The sequence below is a fragment of the Musa acuminata genome, chromosome BXJ1-9 (assembly GCF_036884655.1).
Source record: "Musa acuminata AAA Group cultivar baxijiao chromosome BXJ1-9, Cavendish_Baxijiao_AAA, whole genome shotgun sequence".
NCBI lineage: Eukaryota > Viridiplantae > Streptophyta > Magnoliopsida > Zingiberales > Musaceae > Musa > Musa acuminata.
In genome coordinates this window covers 14,532,163-14,551,520 of record NC_088335.1, presented here as the reverse complement: position 1 = coordinate 14,551,520, position 19,358 = coordinate 14,532,163, and the positions used below count along the sequence as shown (strand labels likewise).

Genomic DNA, 19,358 nt, shown 5'->3' with positions numbered 1-19,358 from the left:
CAATCATCACTTGTGTATTAAATGGTCCAAAAGATAGAAGAAGATGGATAAGATACAAGCTTTGATTGACCATACAAGTAGAGAATAAGCCTTGGGTATCCATCTATTTTTCTGCATCATTCATAGTATTAACAAAAACTGTGATGCATATGTATCAAACAAAGATAAGATGAGAAGTCGGGTTGACGACCAAACATGCCATGAACAGGGACATCATGAACATAAGAAGAATTGGGGTTTGAGAGTAAATGACCCTAATACAATCCAAACTAATGGGTTTCAACTGAAGGATTGGTCAAAAGTTCGAGAGAGAGAGTAAATGACCCTAATACAATACAAACTAATGGGTTTCAGCTGAAGGATTGGTCAAAAGTTCAAGAGAACGCCGAAGGAAATCCACCGCAACAGGGACATCATCAAATGCAAGTGCACCAACAGCAAACCTTGCTGCCTTATGAGCCTCTGCAATTTTCTCCGCAGGTGGCTGATAACTGCTGTCATACTTGTATCTCTCGGCCGATAGAGGAGCTTGTACCACATGACTCTCGTGGACACTGCCAGAACTGTACTGTGCTGGTGGTGCATAATGTGAAACAGGAGCAGGTTGGTGAGAGGATGCAGAATCATGGGCATGGTAGTAAGAAGGCTGATGAGTGGGGGCTGACGGGAAGGTGCTATCATGGAAGCTTGGATAAGACTGAAAATTAGGATAGGGAAATGGAGGAGTAGGGTTTTCTGAATGATTATTTTGAGGCATATGTTGGAGCTCATCTCTGTAAGAATGATGATCGTATTGTTGAGAGTAAGCAGAATATTCAGGCCCGCTGGTCTGTTGAAGGTGGTGAACATCAGGACTAGCATAGGAGGATGATGTCGCAGGCGGTTGACCGAAACCCTGCATGGTAACCTCATCAGCATCCTGAGATGATAAGTTGGCACTTTGGTAGCTACCTGCAAAGCTCTCACTTCTTCCTATGATCTGTAGAGGCAGAAGAAAAAAAATATATCTGTTAGAAAAGGTTTCAACAATACCCTTTGGGCAGAAAGAAAAGCAGCTCACATTGACCTTATCTACATGATGAGGTGATGCATCACCACCTCTCTGGCTGGATGGAAAACTGTCACTCGGTTGCAGGTCCTAGCACAGGATAAAAAGATGAGAAGAGACTTTGTAGACCATTTAAACATTTTCTCTTTTATAACAAGAATAGTAATAAAAAAAAATTCAAGGTTTTGACAGAGATAAATCATGATACAAAACAAGAAAATTCGAAAATCTGCAGTCTAACTACTGCAGAATCTTACAAAATCCTCATTAGCTTCATCACTTTGGGGAGTTACATATGCATGTTAAAAGGACCTCTAACTTTTGGCTGTTTTTTAAAAAATAATGAAAGAAATTTTCATTACAAGTGTACATGATGCTCACACATGAACTCCGAATATGAGATCTATTACTTGTGCAACAATGCACTAACTAACGCGGATATCTTAACAGAACATACCTTAGAGGACCTCTAACTTTTGGCTGTTTTATATGCTATGTTCAAAATGCTTGTTTTCTCCTATTCTGGAGAAAAGAGTTATTATACAGAACATACTGAGGCAATCACTGTTCAAGTATAGCACTGTGGAAGGGGCAATACATATGATGAGCCTCACTCCAGCTGACCTACTTTGCAAAATTTGGCAAAAAAAAATGTCAGGAACTAAATCCAAATTTGCTCCAAAGTTAATGGACCAGTGGTTTAATTTATCCTTTGACATAAATAAATCCAAGACTCAAGTACAAATGAAAGTTTAAATGCTATTTTTTGTCAAGCTTACTGGTTTATGTAGTTACTAACAATGTATTCTGAAAAAAGATAACATTATCTTTGCCACTTAAAAATAAATTCCTTGAAAGCAGCAAAATCCTGTCAATTCCTGATACAAGCTCATGAAGCCGGCAAAAATCAGAATGCAGTACTAAATTATAAAATTTTGTCAGTAGTGTATACAACAACAAACCCGTAAACCCCAACTATTTGAGTTCGGCAAGCTTAGTGGTGTATGTGGATGCTAATAATGTGATCTAAATAATACGAATAATGATTTTTTTAATGTTTAAGAACATTTTCTTCTTTGTGAGAATTAAAATCTATCAATTTCTGATATGAACACTTAAAAAAACTTCAGAACACCAAAGAGAGCAAAAGAAAAAATAAGCTATCTTGCCAAACATATGGTTGTGGTTCACATAAAGGAAGCATGCTGTATTATTTGCTCAGCCAATGAGGTATATCATATGCAACTTAAAATGCATACATATGTGTTGCTTGATGGGCTCGAGGAAATTGATAAATCTGTATCACCACCAGGAGGGCCTGGTTCAGGCTTCCGGCCTTCTTTCAAGGCTTTCCTTATATCTGCAGCTTTCCAAACTGCATACTTCTGTTTTTGCTCAATCTGGAAAATGCAACATGACCAGCATAAGTCAACTTTCTCAAATTGAATCACAGATCAAGATAACTTTAAATTACCATTAGATGAAAAACTTACATCGGGCTGATGCTCACCAAATTGACTCAAAATCTCAAAAAAGATGCTCGCTGCATAAAAGGTCTTTGCAGTATTCCTGTAACATTTATATCTCATTTATATTGCCTACACTCATGACACTGTAAAACACTAGCTAGTTATGTTAAATAATTGACAACGAAGCACAACAAGTTGTTTTACATACAAGTCAGCACGCCCAGCACGATCTTGTTTATCTGCCTTTGCAAAAAGATTAGATACAAATCCCTCCACGTAAAGGTTGTCATCCGGCCCTAACTTTAATGATTTTTTATCCTGTGAGAAGTTACAGGATCTTGCATCAATAAAAAGAAATCTCCATTTAAATTAGTACTAAAATTTTCAGATGAATCTTAAATGGTGACTATTAGCAAATGTTATTGTCTTCAAGTATGCAAACCATCAATGTAAAACTAAATTCTTCATTGCCAGCTAGAGAAGCACTAGATTAACAGGAAACAACCAGTAACACATAATTGGTGAAAGATGGTCACTTTTGCCTAGTTTTCTCTCAGAAAAAGGTGAAAGTTGAATTTAACATGGACCACACAACAAAGCTTAATGATAGAGACAGACTAAATCAATACAAAAATTACAATATCCATATTCCACAAATTACAGTTAACAATGTTTAATTGGATGATGTTAACAGTGTTTAATTGAAAATTTTGCTGACTGGTCAACACAGAACCCTTTTTTAGCAGAAAGGAATTTGCAAGTAAAGCAATGAAAAACAATTAAAAATATAAATCTGATAGCATAACAATGAATGCTACTGCTGCCATCAAAGATTTGCTACAACCTATTTATGTCAAGGATACAAATCTTTACTCTGACATTCAGCCCTGTTGAGGATGTACTACCAACTAATACAATAATAACAACAAAACCATAAGTCCCAATTATTTGGAATCAACTACATGAATCTTTTACCGCCACTGAAATCTGTTAAAAGTTATATGTTTAGTAAAGTTTAGAATACTTAAATCTTTATTTATAGTTTCTATCAGTGTCTGCCATACCGAATACCGGGCGGTACGTACCGGTCCGACAGGCCAGCGGTACGCGGACCGCCCCGTACCGGTACACCGTACCATACCGGTACCGACCTCAGATCAAAATATCGATACGGTATGGTATTGCGAACCTTGGTTTCTATTAAGGTCTTTTTAATCTTCCTCCATCTCTCCTCGTATCACTAACATTAAACATTTCACCTCTTTTGACTATCGCATATGAAGGTCTCCTAAACACATGTTTATACCATCTTAAACGATTTTCTCTCATCTTATCCCCTATCAAAGGGGTACCTAGTTGTTTACGAATAAAAGTATTTCTTTTCCTATCTTTCCTAGTAACTCTACACATATATCTCAACATTCTTATCTCAACAATATGAATTTTTTATTTTTTTTGCATATGTTGTTTCTTAACTATTAAACACTTAGATCATTAAAGCATTGTTGATTTCACAACTGTCTTATAAAATTTTTCTTTCAATTTGAAAGATATCCAATGATCACATAAGATTCCTGATGCCCCTTGCTATTTTAACCATCATGTTTTCACTTTATGAATAATATTTTCATCGATCTCTCCATTTTGTTAAATAATTGATCCAAGATACCTAAAGTTTTTACTTAAAGAAAATTCTTATTTATCCAACTTAACTATATTTGCTAGTTTATTCTTAGTATTACTATAATTTCATCTCATATATTCAGTTTTCATCATACTTAATCTAAAACCTTTAAATTCCGAGGATTGTCTTCATAGCTCAAATTTATAATTAATTTCACTTAGGCTCTTATCAACTTAATATAATATCATCAGCGAATAACATACACTAATAAGGTCTATCATGTAAATGACTAATCAGTTCACACATTATCAATGCGAAAAGATAGTGACTTAATGTAGATTCTTGATATAATCCTATGATAATAGAAAACTTACTAGACACATTCCCTATAATTCTAATACTAGTAGCTACAATATCATACATATCCTTGATAACATCCATATAGTTAGTAGATATACCGTTCTTTTCTAAAACCCACCATACTAAGCCTCTAGGAACTCTATTATAGGCTTACTCTAGGTCAATAAAAACCATATGCATATCTTCTTTTCTCCTAAAACTTTTCAATAATTATCTTAATAAATAAATAGCTTCTATAGTTGATCGTCCAAACATAAAACTAAATTAATTGTTAGAGATATTTGTCTTAAACCTTATCTTACTTTCGATAACTCTTTTACAAAGTTTCATAGTATGGCTCATGATTTTAATTCCTTAATAATTTGAACAATTTTGTATGTCATCCTTATTCTTGTAAATTGACACTAAAAATCTCTTTCTTTATTCACTAGGCATGTTTATAAATCTCATACTTTTATTAAATAAGCTAGTTAACCAAGTTACTCACTTGTCTTCTAAATTTTTTTTAGACCTCACAGTGATTTAAAAAAGCGCTCGGGCGCTCGCCTAAGTGCTCGGGCGAGGCGAGGTGAGGCCCGAGCGCCTCGCTTCACTTCTAGGCGGCGCGCTTCAAAGAGGCGCCGCCTGGGCGCTCCCCCGAGCCCAGACGCTGGGCGCTTCGGGCGAGCGCCTAGGTTAAACCAGGCGACCGAACCAACGTTTTAGGTCTGGTTCGATCTCCGGTGCTTTAGTTGGTTCAATCGAACCAACTAAAGCACCAATATCAGCTGTCGCTGCCCAACCCTAACCCTGCTCGTTACCGCTGCCGCTCCCACTCCCGCTGCTCGCTGCTCTCTACCGTTGCCGTTGTCGCCGCTCTCGTTGCTCGTTGCTCCCGCTCCCGTTGCTCGCTGCCGCTGTCGCCGCTCCCGCTGTTGCCACTCCCACTCCCGCTGCTGCTGCCTCCTTACACTCCCGCTCCCGCTCCTGCTACCGCTGTCGCTTCCTCTTTTCTCAGTCAGCACCCCCTTACACTCATCTTCCTTCTTTTCCTTCTGTATACTTTTAACAGTATACAGTATACTGTTAACAGTATACTAATAATAATATTTATATTTATTAGATTAATAATATATTATTTTGATTTTGTATCTTAGATTTTCTTAATTTAATAGCATATTTTTATTTAAAATTTTAAATAATTATATTTATTAATTATATTATATATTTTTATATTTTAGCACGTCGCTTCGCTCGGGCGAGCGCCTAGCGCCTCGGGCGTTTTTGGACCTTGACGCCTTTTGGTGCCTAGCGCTTTTTAAATCACTGAGACCTCAATATGGATACCAACCGGTCCCACACTATTAGTTATTTTTATTTTCTTTAATATGTCTTTTGCTTTACTAGCTCTAATTTTATAAACAAATCTATGATTATTAAATCTACCACTATTATTTATCGTTAAAGCTAATTCCTATGTGGAATATTCATTAAATAGTTTATAAAAATAATTTCTTCACCTTTTCTTGATTCCATCATCATTAACATGTAGTTTGATCTTCATCTTTAATGCATCTAATATTACCTAAATCCTTACACTTCGTTTCCCTAGCTTTAGCAATTCAATATAAATCTTTTTCACCATCTTTAGTACCTGATTTATTATAAAAATTATCATAAGTTTTATATCTTGTCATACTAACTGTTTTTTTAGCCGTTTTTTAGATTCTTTTGTATCTTTTAAATCTATCCTCATTTTTACAATTTTGTCAATATTTAAAACATGATCTTCTAGTAAAAATTATTTTTTAAACTTCCTCGCACCACCACCAACTCTCTCTTAAGTTACTCCTCTACCTTTCGTTTCATCAAGAATCTTCTTTGTTAAGCTCATAATCTTATTAGCCATCGTAGTATAAATAATATTAATATTATCCTTGTCTAAGTTCCAAGTCACCTCCCTTTCCATCCTATTCTTAAAGACCTCTTTACATTATCATTTTTAAAATTCCGTCATCTAGTCTTAGTAAATTTTTTAATTATCAATTTCTTCTTCCATTTTCTACGATAAATATCTAATATCAGCAACCTATGTTGATTCATCAAACTTTCGTCGAGTATAACTTTACATTTCTTAAAAATAACTTTATTTACCTTTCTAGTGAGAAAAAAATCTATTTGGCTATAATTGTGAGTCTGTGACCACTCTTATAAGTAACCAAATCTTCATCTCTCTTCTTAAAGTGAATATTTACAATTATAAGATCATACGAAGTTGAAAAATCTAAAATCATACCATCATTTTCATTTCTATCCCCATAACCATAGCCCCCATGCACTCATTTATATTCAACATATGTTTTCCCCATATAACCATTCAAATCTCCTATAATTGTATCACCAACTAATACAAGTGTCAGATTGCTTGTATTCTTAGGCAATTCTTCTTTGATCTTTTTTCCGTCCTTCGTGATTACTACAACATACGGAAGTCATATCACCTCATTAATAAAACTGATAGTCTTGTTTTATCTCAACAACAATCTTCATGGTCCTCTTCTATTATCTTGTTTCTTTTCGTAGCACAAAGGACCCATCGTATGGTTCCCATTTCCGTGGCACTAAGTTTATGGATCTGGTGCTCCATAAGACAACTGTACACTAACTCATAAATCATGGATGGCTTTGTAAATGCCTTATAAAACACTAACTCTTGTCATACATACTAGAGGGTATTTGAAGGTCATACAACGCTCCCAAATTCATTGTATTTAAACAGTTTGAATTTAGTTTCATAATGTTTTCCATCTTCCCAAATAGAAGGTGCATGCCTGACAGAAACCAAAAATATAAAGCTGCCAATTCATGTATGGCTCTTCAGCCCTACCTCGGGCATAAAGTTGCCCTAATGTTCTTCAGCGACCAAAAATCTTAGTCCAGAAATATAAAAACGAGCAAGAAGACAACTTCTGATCGTTCTAATTAAAGCTCGAACAGCAACATCATCACCATCAAAGGGAACAAATAAATAGCCATGCACCTTAACATACACGAAATTCAACTCGAATCAATCAACAGACAACAAGAAAGGAGTCAACTCTATACTATGAGATTCTTCGCAAGATCGAATTCACAGCATAAAGAGATGAAAAAGAATCATTAAATTAAATAGAATGACGAAGGAGAAAGATTAAACCAACCTTCTCGAGTTGGTTCATGAGGGAGATGAGGAGGGCGTTGGTGGTCTTGGTTCGATCCTTCTGCGGAATCTTCAGCCCTCGCTCCATCGCGTAGAACCGACCTGCCAACCAACCAATCGAAACAACGATTGAAAGGGGAACAAATCTTAGGGTTACTAGGGACGCGAACTATTCCAAAAAGAATCGGAGATCGAATGGTAATACAGTAGTAGGCGACGAGGGGTTCGTGCTTCTGCAGCTCGTCGGCCCTTTGAAGGTAGGGCAGGAGGAGCTTCGCCGGCTCCGCGTCGCCCCCAACACCTGACATGACACCCAGTTAATCCCTCGAAGGTCTCTCTTTTGTGGGAAGATTTGATATTATTGATTGGATCGTTTGTCTCCTCACAGAGGAGCGAATTCTTCTTCCTTATTGTAGCAGACCGTACACAACCCCGAGGAGGAGGCCATCTTGAACGAACCAAGAAGAAATAAGCGGGCTGCTTCCATGCGAAGGAAGCTGCTACAGGAATTCAATAAATATCTAATACAAAAATACCCCGATTTTTGAAATAATATATATATATATATATATAGGTAAATTTTCGTTAAAAAAATTCATAATTTTGAGAAGTTCTCACCCTCATTTTCAATAATTCTCACACATAACCTCAACTTGAACTTATTTAATGAATCTAAAACTTAGATCAGTTCAAAATAAATTATATTAATAATTTATTAACATATATAAATTTATATTATTTAAAAATAATAATATAAAAATATAGTAATTATAATATAGTAAATATAATAAAAATATAAATAATAAATATAAAAAAATATTAACTATAAAGTAAAAAATAATATAATTATATATATATATATATATATTAAAAATAATATTTAAAAATAAATATGAAATATCTATTTGATAAATATTTTTTTTATTTTTAAGTTTTAAAAATAATTTTTTTGTTTGCTGATTTTGACCCTTAAAATATTAAATTTATCTAGAAAATATCAAAAAATTATTACTTAAGGTTTTCAAAAAGAGAAAAAGCTGTGTTTTTCATCTTAGACCGATGCAAATATTCCCTGAAAGTTTCAACTTATTGATAGGCTTTTAATGACTGACTCCCTCATTGGAACTCCTTACAATTTTCCATGTTGTCTAATTGAAACTCCTTACTCCCCTAATTGTTGGGCTTTTAAATGTGATTTCATTTGGACATCTATACCAGCATTAAGGTTGATGTTATCAAAATGCATTTGGGTGATCAGCCTTTCTGCTGTTCGTCATTGTTGTTCGAGAAAGCACACTGATGATGCAGCAGCTGAACCAAGAAACTCTAAAATGATCCTCCAGCAAAGCCTTTCTGCTGTTCATGCAGGGGAGAATATTTCAAAAGATTCACAGACTGTCGAGACAAAATGGAATTTCCAGGTTAGCCAAGGCATATATATCTGTTCTCCAATCTGTTCATCGGGCCAAGAATCTCTTCTTCCCCTTTTAGCACACATCAAAACCAGGAATTAAGCCTTAAGTTCTACCGCTTGAGATTTGCAGCGTATATCAACTACATTTACATACAATCAAATACGAAAGACATGGCTGCTCAATGCAGAAACTGATCAAGTTTTTTGTTGTTGTTAGTCATAGATCAAAACTATTATTTTCACTCAATATGAGATGCTAGAAATAGCACATGAACAAAACTGAGAATGGAGGTTGGAAGATCTCACACATCATAATCGAGATGCAGAGGAAGAAGCAAGCCAAAGCAATGAGAAGATACGTATGTTACATCCTTCATATCTTGCTTCTGTATCTGACCAACTTGGCTAATGTTTCCTGAGCAGCCAAAGTCTGAACGTGGTTATGGCCTAGCATCACCGTCCTGATACTGATACAAGTTCTACATAGCTCTTCGCCATTGTCAAAATGCCCTCCCCTCAGCAGCAACTTCGCCCGAGTCTCCAGCAATGTCGCTTTGAGGAGCGTCACATCCTGCCAAACATATTCATCCACCTTCTGATCGGAGTGCAGCCTCTTTTTCCAGCACAAAGATCCTTGGTTCCAATCCTGTATCTGAGATACAAATGATTTCTCCACCTCCTCGAGCACGTTGGTGCACACCTTCAGGAGCTCCAGAGCTGAACTGCACCTTGAGAAGGTCATGAAGGACCGGATTGCTAGAGGAAGTGCCGTCTTTTTTATGAAGAAGACCATGTCAACTGCCTTGAGCTGAACCAGAGGGGGTTCTGATTTAAATCCGAAGATAAGAAACGCTGAAGCCCATAGGTGGTCAAAGTTCGCCGTGGCGTTACCGACCTTCATCATGCCATGCACCGTGGCCATGGCTGGCGGCAGCCCGCCTCTCCTCCTGGCAAACGTTTGGGTGATCGGGTGGAATTGGATCCAGCATCCAGGCTGTCTGGCAGTTCCTTTTGCCAGGCCAAGTTTAACCAGCAGGAGAGCAGATTCCACTTCGATTTTTTGAGCTTGGGGTGGTAAATAACATTTGGAGCCACAGAGGAGGAAAGCAGCAGTGAGACCTTTCCCCCATTGATGAAAGCTTCCTCTTGTGGGTAAATTATTAGAAGCAGCCGCTAGTAATGCTGAAGAAACGGGGGCAGTAGCGAACCATGCACCAGCGAGCACCATCCTTGACGCAAGGCTTCTTCCTTTAGCTCGATCCAGTACCGCAAAGCAGAACACCAATACTTTGATTAGGAATGCATTGTTCCTGCAGAAACCATCCTCGCTACCAACCAAGGGAACAGTACTATCGCTGAGGGAGATCCTGTCGATTGCTTCAAGCAATTCGGATGGTGAAATTGCCAGCTCAGAAAGAAGGGAGCCGATTACCGACAACCCAAAGCTCAACCTTGCCAACCTCTCGTCGAAGTTTTTTAGTACTTCAATCTCCTCGGCCGAGTAGTCCTTCCTTCTGCCTCTAAGGAGGAGGAGAGAATCTGCCAAGGAAAGCAGTGGAAGTTGCATTGGCTCGAAGCTCATTACCTTGGGAAGCCTCGTCGTGATGATCACATGGGTGGCTCCGGTGTTCCTTGGAATCAGATCATGCAGATCTTTTCCTTCCCACCATTCCTTCTCTGTCTCAAGATTGTCGATCACCAGCAAGTAAGGGATATCTCGGAAGAGCTCCCTCTTCACCCTTTGGAATGCATCAAACTCCTGTTCATCGAAGCTCCTTATCCTCCCTCTTTCCTTCTCTCCCTCTGAACTGACATCCAATCCCAAGTTCATTGACAGATTCAGAATGTTCTGCCTGAAGTACCTTGCTTCACCACCAATCCACAGCACCATCTTGTATCTCTGAGCGTACCTGTAGGCAAACTCCAAGGCGAGCTCTGTCTTCCCGATGCCTGAAGCCCCATTGACACAGAACACGTTGGCATTGCCATAACCTTTGTTGCCTCCGCTACGTGATTTCTTGTGCTTCGACCGTTGCTTCTGAAGGCTTCTTCCTTTGCTTGTAAGCTCAATCACTGGTTCTATCCAAGCTTCCAAAGTAGGCTCTTTGCACTTGCTCATTTCCAGACTAATGTACTTCCCGCTTGTTCTAACTGTATCACTCTCCTCATCGGCGAATCCATCACTCGAGCCACCATTCACCAGCGGCTGCTTTGGATGCTCCATCTCATGAACTTCACAACATCCGAAGAAAGTAGCCTCGATCTCCGTCATCTCCTTCTCTCTACCGACAAAATGTCTGTTTCGAGGAAAGGGTAATTCTTCAAAGCCATCGTTTTCCTTGTCTGTGCTACTCTTCCTTGCAAGTTTCGATTTTAGGATCGCGACCGCCTTCGATATGCAGCTCCTCCAGTTGCTATGGTTTGTTTCGAGCTTGAACTCATTGCACTTGGTCAATCCTTCAAATGCTTCCCTACATTCCTTACCCTCCAACCTCCCATCAAGAAGACTTGCGATCTCTGAGAGCTCGGTATCGAACAGAAGCGGAATGAGATTTCTCTTCTGCGCAAAGAACCTGACCTCCTCGACACTCAGAGGATTAAGAAAACTAGATGGTGTCACTGCAATGACACCAAAGGTCGCAGAGCATATGACTCGATCGGCGATCTCATGTCTCTGAGTATCCGAATACTTTTCTCGATCAGCAACAAATGAGGCTATTCCTTGGAGCTCAAGCTCAGACTTGAGCCATTTACAGAAGCGAATGAGATTGTTGTTTTGGCCATGGAATCCGATGTACACATCACAGCTTCGGAGCTTGGCATTGGCCGAAGGAGAGTCCGAGCATTTTGTGAATGAGATCCGAGGGACCGGAAAGGAGAATGAGATACGAGGTGCTGCTGCATCGGAGAACTTGGGCTTTTGGTCGATCTGGTCAGCTAGAGAGCCGTATCTTTCTGATGGAGGAGTGTAGGAAGTGCTTGGGATGTCGTCAGAATGTGAACAGGAGTACGAAACCGGCGATGGGATTGTAGCTGATGGTGTAGTGTTGTTGTTCTCACACGGTAGTTCTAAGGCTCTTGGAGATATATAAGGTGACTGTAATGCTGAAACAAATGCAGAGGATGGTGGAGAAGGTGAATTCAGGTGTGGAGAGATTGATATGGAAGGAGAGATGGGGATAGATGTCTCGCCATTCTCAGATGAAGGCCCTGCTATTTTGATGGTTAACATCTTCGTATTTGGTTCCGTGGGATCTGGGAAAACATCAGGGATCGGAAGGCCTCGAGGAGCTTCAGATGGAATCTGTTCATCCATCAGTGGCCACAGAACTAGATATCGAGTCTTAAATCCGGCAAAAGGAGAATTCAGATTGAAAACACAAAAAAAGAATAGGAATCAACAAATGCTGCATCTAGTCCTTCTTCTCCATTTCGAACATTATCTTACATGGGTTCTCATGGTCTAGAGAATTTGATGAAGAACCAAAAAAGGGAAAGAAACTAAGAAGGAACGACTTACAGAGGGATGTCGATCTCAGTCAGGTACACAGAACTTTGATACTGCTGATGAGAAGACGAGATCAAGTACCCTAGAAGAACAATATCTAGGGAGGAGACATAAACCTGTGACTAGATTACATCTGTCCGCACCTCCTTTCATTATAACACATGCATAGATGTCTCAACGGAGACGCGTGATGATGGTGGAGGCCAAACATAAAGGATACGTGTACAGTTCCCAGTCCAATGGCCGCTGAGAAGTAATAAGGATTTGCAACTGAAAGGAAAGGCGAATCAAGGTCCTCAACATAAATGAAGGGCATAAAAAGGTGCAGCTTCGAAGACACAAAGACCGCACATCTTCCAAGGTGAACGAGATCACGAGCGACTCATCGGAGGATCGCGATGCCAAGGCTCAAAAAGAAGCATACATTTTCGTAAAATCCAATGCCATTCAAGGGGGAAAGCAAAAGTAACAGAGAAACAGGAGTCAGTCATTGCTGTAGTGTTTGCATCACATAAGTTTGAGGGGAGGATGCAGGGACTACGGACTGGGGGCTTTGAATGAATTGTGATGACACACACACAGTCTTTACCTTTGGTTTATGCGTTGGGGATTATCTATTTTACTCTCCTCAAAGAACAAGGTTCTCACAATAACTAAAGAAATGGTTGAAAGGGCATCGGGAGGGGAACCAAAGCTCAGATCCTGTAGGTTATGGGGGATTCAGAGGGTCAGAAGAAGACAAGCAATAATATTGCTGGGAGGATGCTGAGCGCTGTACTCATATGGCAGTGAGCTTTTGCTCTGGTGTTTGGAGCAAAGACTAGTCCAACTGCAACATCAAGGTAGGGAGGGGGGCCTGGCATTCAAATTCACACAGAATCTCTCTCTCTCTCTCTCTCTCTCTCTCTCTCTCTCTGGAACTCTGACCATTTTGCAGACATGGCAGTCTGAAGGCAGGCCAAGGCCAACTATTTTGGATGCTGACTCACGCGTTGACCGAGTGATGCAAAGGCCATTTGGCTCTTCAATGCCATGATGAAGCCAAGTAAGCCATGCTGGTGGATTCCCTGACATTTTAATTCGAATAAATAGTATTAGGTCTCTGCTATAGAAGAAAGAGAGTTGATGATATATAACCCAGCCCACTTCTGCTCAGGCCATGAAAGCATTAGGTCTCAGACCACTGGCTCAACTAAAATAATAACTATAAAAGTTTGTCGGCGGCTAAAAAGATCTATATATTAAATGGGACTGCAAGGATATATTAGAATCAAAAGACATGCTTTGGAGAGTTGCACCTTGTAGCTGTTTGCTGTGCAATAATCTTTTCTATTCTTCATTGATGAAATTTGAATATTGACAATAAAATCATTTCAGTAGGACAATAATCTTTTTATCTTCTTTTTATCCACAAATTTCATCCTCCAACATGAATGAATATCTCCTGCTCAATGTAATGATCAACTGATCATTCAGTTTCTATGGATGAGGAGGAGGAGCTAATGAATTCGAATATTATTGAGATGATGCCATCCTGTCTGGACTATGACAAGTAATATTATTGTTTCTATTGACAATGGTCACTCTTTTTTCAGAAGAAGAAAAAAAAAATCTCAATTTTAGTTTCTCAGATGGAGGATCCCAAGATACCCATTTAAATCTCTATGAATTCATCCCAAGTTTCTTTCACATCCCCTCTTTCATGTTCCAGTAGGATATGGTCTTCTCTCTAAGCTAAGCCTTCCCCACTTGTTTTCAGCAAATCAGGAGCCAATGAAACAAGTTAGTAGCAGATTCTACCTTTAGCATACCATAGACCAATCTTATTGGCAATTAGTTGCACTAGTGATACACAAATTGAAGTTTTGATCACATATTTGAAACCTGGAATTGAGTGACACACAGCTACTCTAAATTTCCACCATCTTTCTCTCAAATTATTCTTTGGATATATGAAGCCTGGAAAGTTGTGTACAGACTAGACTGCACATACTTGCAGAGAAGTAAGAAGCTCAAATTTACCTGGTGTTAGACAAGATGGGATGACTGCTCCTTCTTCTTCTTCTTCTTCGAGTCAACTAAGACCATGTCCCACCAAATCCAGCAAATTATGCTCCCCATCAACTTTATAACGAAACACCTTTCATCTTTATTAACGGCCGGCCAACAAGCAAGCCCCTTTCGAGCCATGAAAGGTCTAATCATGCTTTCACATGTGATCAGCCCAAATATATGCTCTGTTACATGCATCTTTCCAGTTTAGAACAGGCCGCTGGCCAAAGCAGGGGCTTAAAGCCTTGACAGCTATGAGTTATCTGTAGAGGAAGAGTTATTTATCCAACTGTTTCCCTAATAAAAGTTTCCAGTACCATATCATAGTCCAATGGCTTATGTTGTTTGTGAGGTATCACTAGTATAAACCCATTTTGCACAGACCCAGCTTTGCTACCAACCAAATCTTATGGACTCAAACCTACATCGTTGTTTAGTCCCTATATTCCTTAACTAAGTTGAAGGATTGAATCAATTTATTATGTCTTGTATTCATGTAAGATATGATCAAGTTTGGCTGACAGAAGGAAGGAGCTCTCAGTGGTGAGCATGATGACCTCCTGTTCTTTCTCTCACGACATAACTATCAGGGAGAAGCTGTCCTCTAATTGGTATCTTTGTTAGTACTGCCCACACTTGAACCAAACGCCAAAAGTACCAGATGTTTCGGAATCTTCTTCCTGCACTGGGTTTCTACGTCTGACACTAATTGCTGAAGGACCTTGAGCGATTGGAGCCATGTCCATCACAACTAAAAGGTCTTGGAAAACTCAAAACAGCCGAAATGACACAACGCTCGCTATGGAACATGACAAAAGACTCGACCATTACGGTTCTGGTCCTGGTAAACAGCATCATAACCTGTGATGTCAAGTTCAATCGCCGAAGAAATATTTTCAAGGGGACAAGAAAGTGGTGAACTGTTTCAGGACCAGGATATTCTGCAGAAGAGTTCAAAAGGTCTGCAAGGGGCATTTAAATCATCGAACGCTGCTTTTTGTAGTTCCTCTTCGAGCGAGCAGCTTTTGGTACCATATTGGCAGCATCCGACGTATCTATCTACCTCACCTCAAGCATCCATGTGACCAGTGACTGAGTTCCTCCCGAGAGGGACACTGCGTGCACTTGTATGCCGATGCAAGCACCACAACAAAAACAAAAGCTAATAATAACTTGATTGGTTCTCTGCTGTTTGTAGATGCAAGGTCTGCACATTACATACATTGGAACTCATATCATTATCCTATCCTGTGTCTGCAATGCAGACTTTCCTCACATCCACTCTGCCAGTTCATGGCCTGTGAAAACTTTGCATTACAAAGTAGATATAGCATCACCATGTTTCTTTCCATTCGTTATACAAACAACCATCTTTCTTAATGCAGATATACAAACAACCAAGTTCATGAATTGTTGTAGTGAGGTGGATTACAAGGCCCAAATTGATCATTTCCTGACTTCACCCTATAGCTGCCTGCCTCCGATTTGATCATGGAAAGACATGTTGGCTAGCTTGGACCAGAGGCTAAAACAATAGCATTCGACCTATATCGAAGCAACAAGTTGTGTCTTGCCGACACTTTGCAGAAACATGACTGAAATGAAAAAAAATTGGCACTAATGATAGTTAAAAGTTGTCATAAAGCTATTGTGTTTTCAGATATATATATATATATATATATATATATATATATATATATATATATATATATATATATATATATATATATATATATATATATATATATATATCGACACTGTGTGTTTTCATGATGAAGGTGCATTGAATTTGTAATACTCCAGTTTAGTTTTTTACTTTGGATTGAAGAAATATTTGAGAATATTATTATTAATTTGACTTTAGGCATCTTGTGTTGGTGACAAAATTAATGAGTTGGTATGACCTAATATAGGATCAAGTATAAAAGAACTATTCATGGATTTGTTGCCAGAGGACACTTGGGAGTTACAGTTGAGCTAGGCCATATATACACCATGTCATCCTTAAGTGAGTGAGGATGTTCCGATTTAATTTCATATTAAAAAGGTGAATAAAAATTTTATTTAAAATTGATGATTCAATCTCAACAAAACTAATAGATCAATAATCCAATAAAACAAACATAATTTCTTAAATTAATAAAAAGAAGTCCTATATAAACTTGTAAAGAATGTGTACAAAAGAAGTTCCTCAACCATAGGAAGAAAAAGAGAAAAAAAAGAAAGAAGAGTATAGAGTTGAATGTGTCACAGAGATCACAATGGGCTGATGTAAATTGTCCACTAAACCCACTGTATTAGTTTATCCTATAATAATAGTATGTTGAAGAAGCAACTGTTTACTTGTTCAAGAGAAATGCTGAAATTGGTTTAGTTACAATGTGCTGATGAGTCGCAAAAAAGCAAGCAGCACTCCTTTTACTGTTCTACAGTATCATGTTGCTAGAAATCTTACTGTGTTAGCTTCCGATCGATCGGAGCGGGAGAACGTCGAAAGCAGTGAGAACAATCAATCAGAGATGGATGCTGATCCCATTATCGAGTCAATTGCTTCTCTCGAGGCAGCACGGGAAGAACATCTGCTATTTCTTGTGCCCATCATATCTGTGATTCCTTTCTCGTAATCTTTTGAGGTGTGTATGGAGCATAATAATTTCAATTAGGTACTGTAGGAAGCATTCATTTTCTTAACATGATTAGGTAGGTTTGTAAGGATTGCTTTCGTAATATGCTGTCTCATTCTAATAATTTGAAATTGAATCAACCAATAAAATAAAATAAAAATTAATATCCAAATGCCCTCCAAAAGATGAATTTTAATAAATGATGAATTAAAGGGATATTTTAGGTAAATTAAAAAAAAAAAAAAATAAGTGGTTGTGGTTTGGGAATAAGAACTTTTCTGAATCCAACTATTTTGGTTTCAAATTGGATATGATTTCAGATATTTGAAGAATTAAAAATATAAAATATCATTTTTGACTTTTCAATATATTTTTAGGTTTTGATATCCTACACATTTAATAAAAAAAAATTTAGTAATTTCCATCGAGTAATTTGTACTTTTAAAAAACCAACCATGGCCAGTCAGTGAATTGATATGAGATGAGCTGTCTTGTCTAAAAAAAGGGAGATGATAGCACCGAAACAACAACGAGTGCAACGCTGCAACGTCAAGAAACATAACTTCTTCCCGGTTTCTCAAGTATGCAGCAGAAACATCAGAACCATTGCACAGATAAGGAGTGTGAGGGAGGCGAGGGTTTGACTCGTGAAATCTGCACTTGCATTGCCATCCTCCGACTCCGGGGGAGTCGCAGGACAAGCCAACCCTTCCTTGCCTTCACGGCATTCGCTGGCAAAGAGCCCAGGTGGGTACTTTCCATAGAGGTTGATGTAGCTGAACATGGTGGAAGCACAGTCATTGGTCTCGTCATTCAACTGATCAGCGAAAGGGCATGCCAATTCCTTGAAAGCTGCACAGCAGAGGTTGGCAGGGTACTGAGGACCCTTGCACTTGCCGGTGATGATTGTGTAGTTCATTCCCTCCAAGTCGATAGGACAACCTAACAGAGTTTCGAGTCAAAAGCAAAAACATGACATTTCGCAATCACTTGCAGTCAAACACGTTGGTCGATGATAAATATTGTTCAGTGGTGGTGTTGGATGTTAATGCATTGTCGTGAAAAAGAATAAGCTTGCTTTAGGAAATCCAAATCATTTTTCACAATCCAAATGAATAGCGGAAGAAATCCTACTCGTTTTCGCTTGCAGCAAACTCCGCCCGGCAGATCCATGCAACTCGAACACGGTATCTATCCAAATCCATGTCGAGAACCATAAGCTCAGGAGGAAAAGGGGGAGAACTCAAATCGAACTAAACATTTTCCCAACTTGATTGGGACCCCCCACCTGAGATGAAGGTAGAACCGGCCGCTAATCCCGCCAAATACATGAGAACGGCAGCGAGCAACCAAACGTCTCGACTCGAGTCCATCCCTTCCCTCCTCCTCCTCCACGGCGACCAACGGGAGAAGGGAAGCAAAGGGGAGAGAGAGAGAGAGAGAGAGAGAAAGGGAGAGCGTGGCAGAGAGGAAGAAAAGGGCGTTCCTCCGCCGAACGAGGCGGGGATACAGAGCTGGCCACGATCAAACGTAAGACTGCTCGTGGACGAGTATATGCCGAAGTTGAAGGAAGACAATACAACTTTGGAGCGACCAAATCTGAGAGGCCATTCTGAAAACATTGCATACATAACCTCCTCCAAATTAGTATATTTTTTTTGGTATTTATCCCTTAAAATTTAAATGTACACGTAAGCAAGCTATCTATATTTCTATTCTTCTAAACCATATTTACCATTACAAGTTTTTGATACAGCATACATATATCAATGCCTAACATGTCTCTCCATTAATATATACATATACATATATACATATCTAAAATATTCTTAATTTTTTATAACAGTAACAATATATATATATATATATATATATATATATATATATATATTGAATTTAAAAATTATATTTGTTTATCGTAATCAATCGCAATCTTGATTAAGATTTCAAAGTTTTGCAAACCTCAATTCTAATTTCAAAATGCATAAAAAGGTCCACAGAATAGATATATAAAATGAACCAACCGAATAAGATAATAAGATGGCCTACCATAATTAGTTTGTCACAGTGGCATCAAAATA

At 38.6% G+C, this 19,358-nt stretch overlaps 3 protein-coding genes across 5 annotated transcripts; all 3 read right to left on the bottom strand.

Annotated features, from left to right (window-relative positions):
- Positions 1–78: 78 nt before the first annotated feature.
- LOC135593365 (protein HOMOLOG OF MAMMALIAN LYST-INTERACTING PROTEIN 5-like) lies at positions 79–8,170 on the bottom strand. Of its 3 annotated transcripts, none has more exons than XM_065083340.1 (7): positions 7,885–8,170; positions 7,681–7,781; positions 2,726–2,835; positions 2,542–2,617; positions 2,308–2,448; positions 1,061–1,138; positions 79–979 (listed from the first exon to the last, which is right to left on the bottom strand). In XM_065083340.1, the coding sequence occupies exons 1-7, from the start codon at positions 7,985–7,987 to the stop codon at positions 341–343; spliced, it is 1,248 nt and encodes a 415-aa protein (XP_064939412.1). In that variant the 5' UTR covers positions 7,988–8,170; the 3' UTR covers positions 79–340. The 3 variants fall into 3 exon arrangements, with proteins under 3 accessions (XP_064939412.1, XP_064939413.1, XP_064939414.1); XM_065083341.1 differs by having other exon boundaries at positions 1,067–1,138; XM_065083342.1 differs by lacking the exons at positions 2,542–2,617; positions 2,726–2,835.
- A 1,100-nt stretch (positions 8,171–9,270) lies between these two features.
- LOC135593364 (uncharacterized) lies at positions 9,271–13,323 on the bottom strand. Its single transcript, XM_065083339.1, has one exon. It carries the CDS (start codon positions 12,407–12,409, stop codon positions 9,467–9,469), a length of 2,943 nt encoding a protein of 980 aa, XP_064939411.1. The 5' UTR covers positions 12,410–13,323; the 3' UTR covers positions 9,271–9,466.
- A 4,425-nt stretch (positions 13,324–17,748) lies between these two features.
- Positions 17,749–18,707, bottom strand: LOC135594296 (GPI-anchored protein LLG1-like). The gene is made up of 3 exons (XM_065084694.1): positions 18,566–18,707; positions 18,412–18,468; positions 17,749–18,219 (listed from the first exon to the last, which is right to left on the bottom strand). The coding sequence occupies exons 1-3, from the start codon at positions 18,648–18,650 to the stop codon at positions 17,855–17,857; spliced, it is 507 nt and encodes a 168-aa protein (XP_064940766.1). The 5' UTR covers positions 18,651–18,707; the 3' UTR covers positions 17,749–17,854.
- Positions 18,708–19,358: the final 651 nt, after the last annotated feature.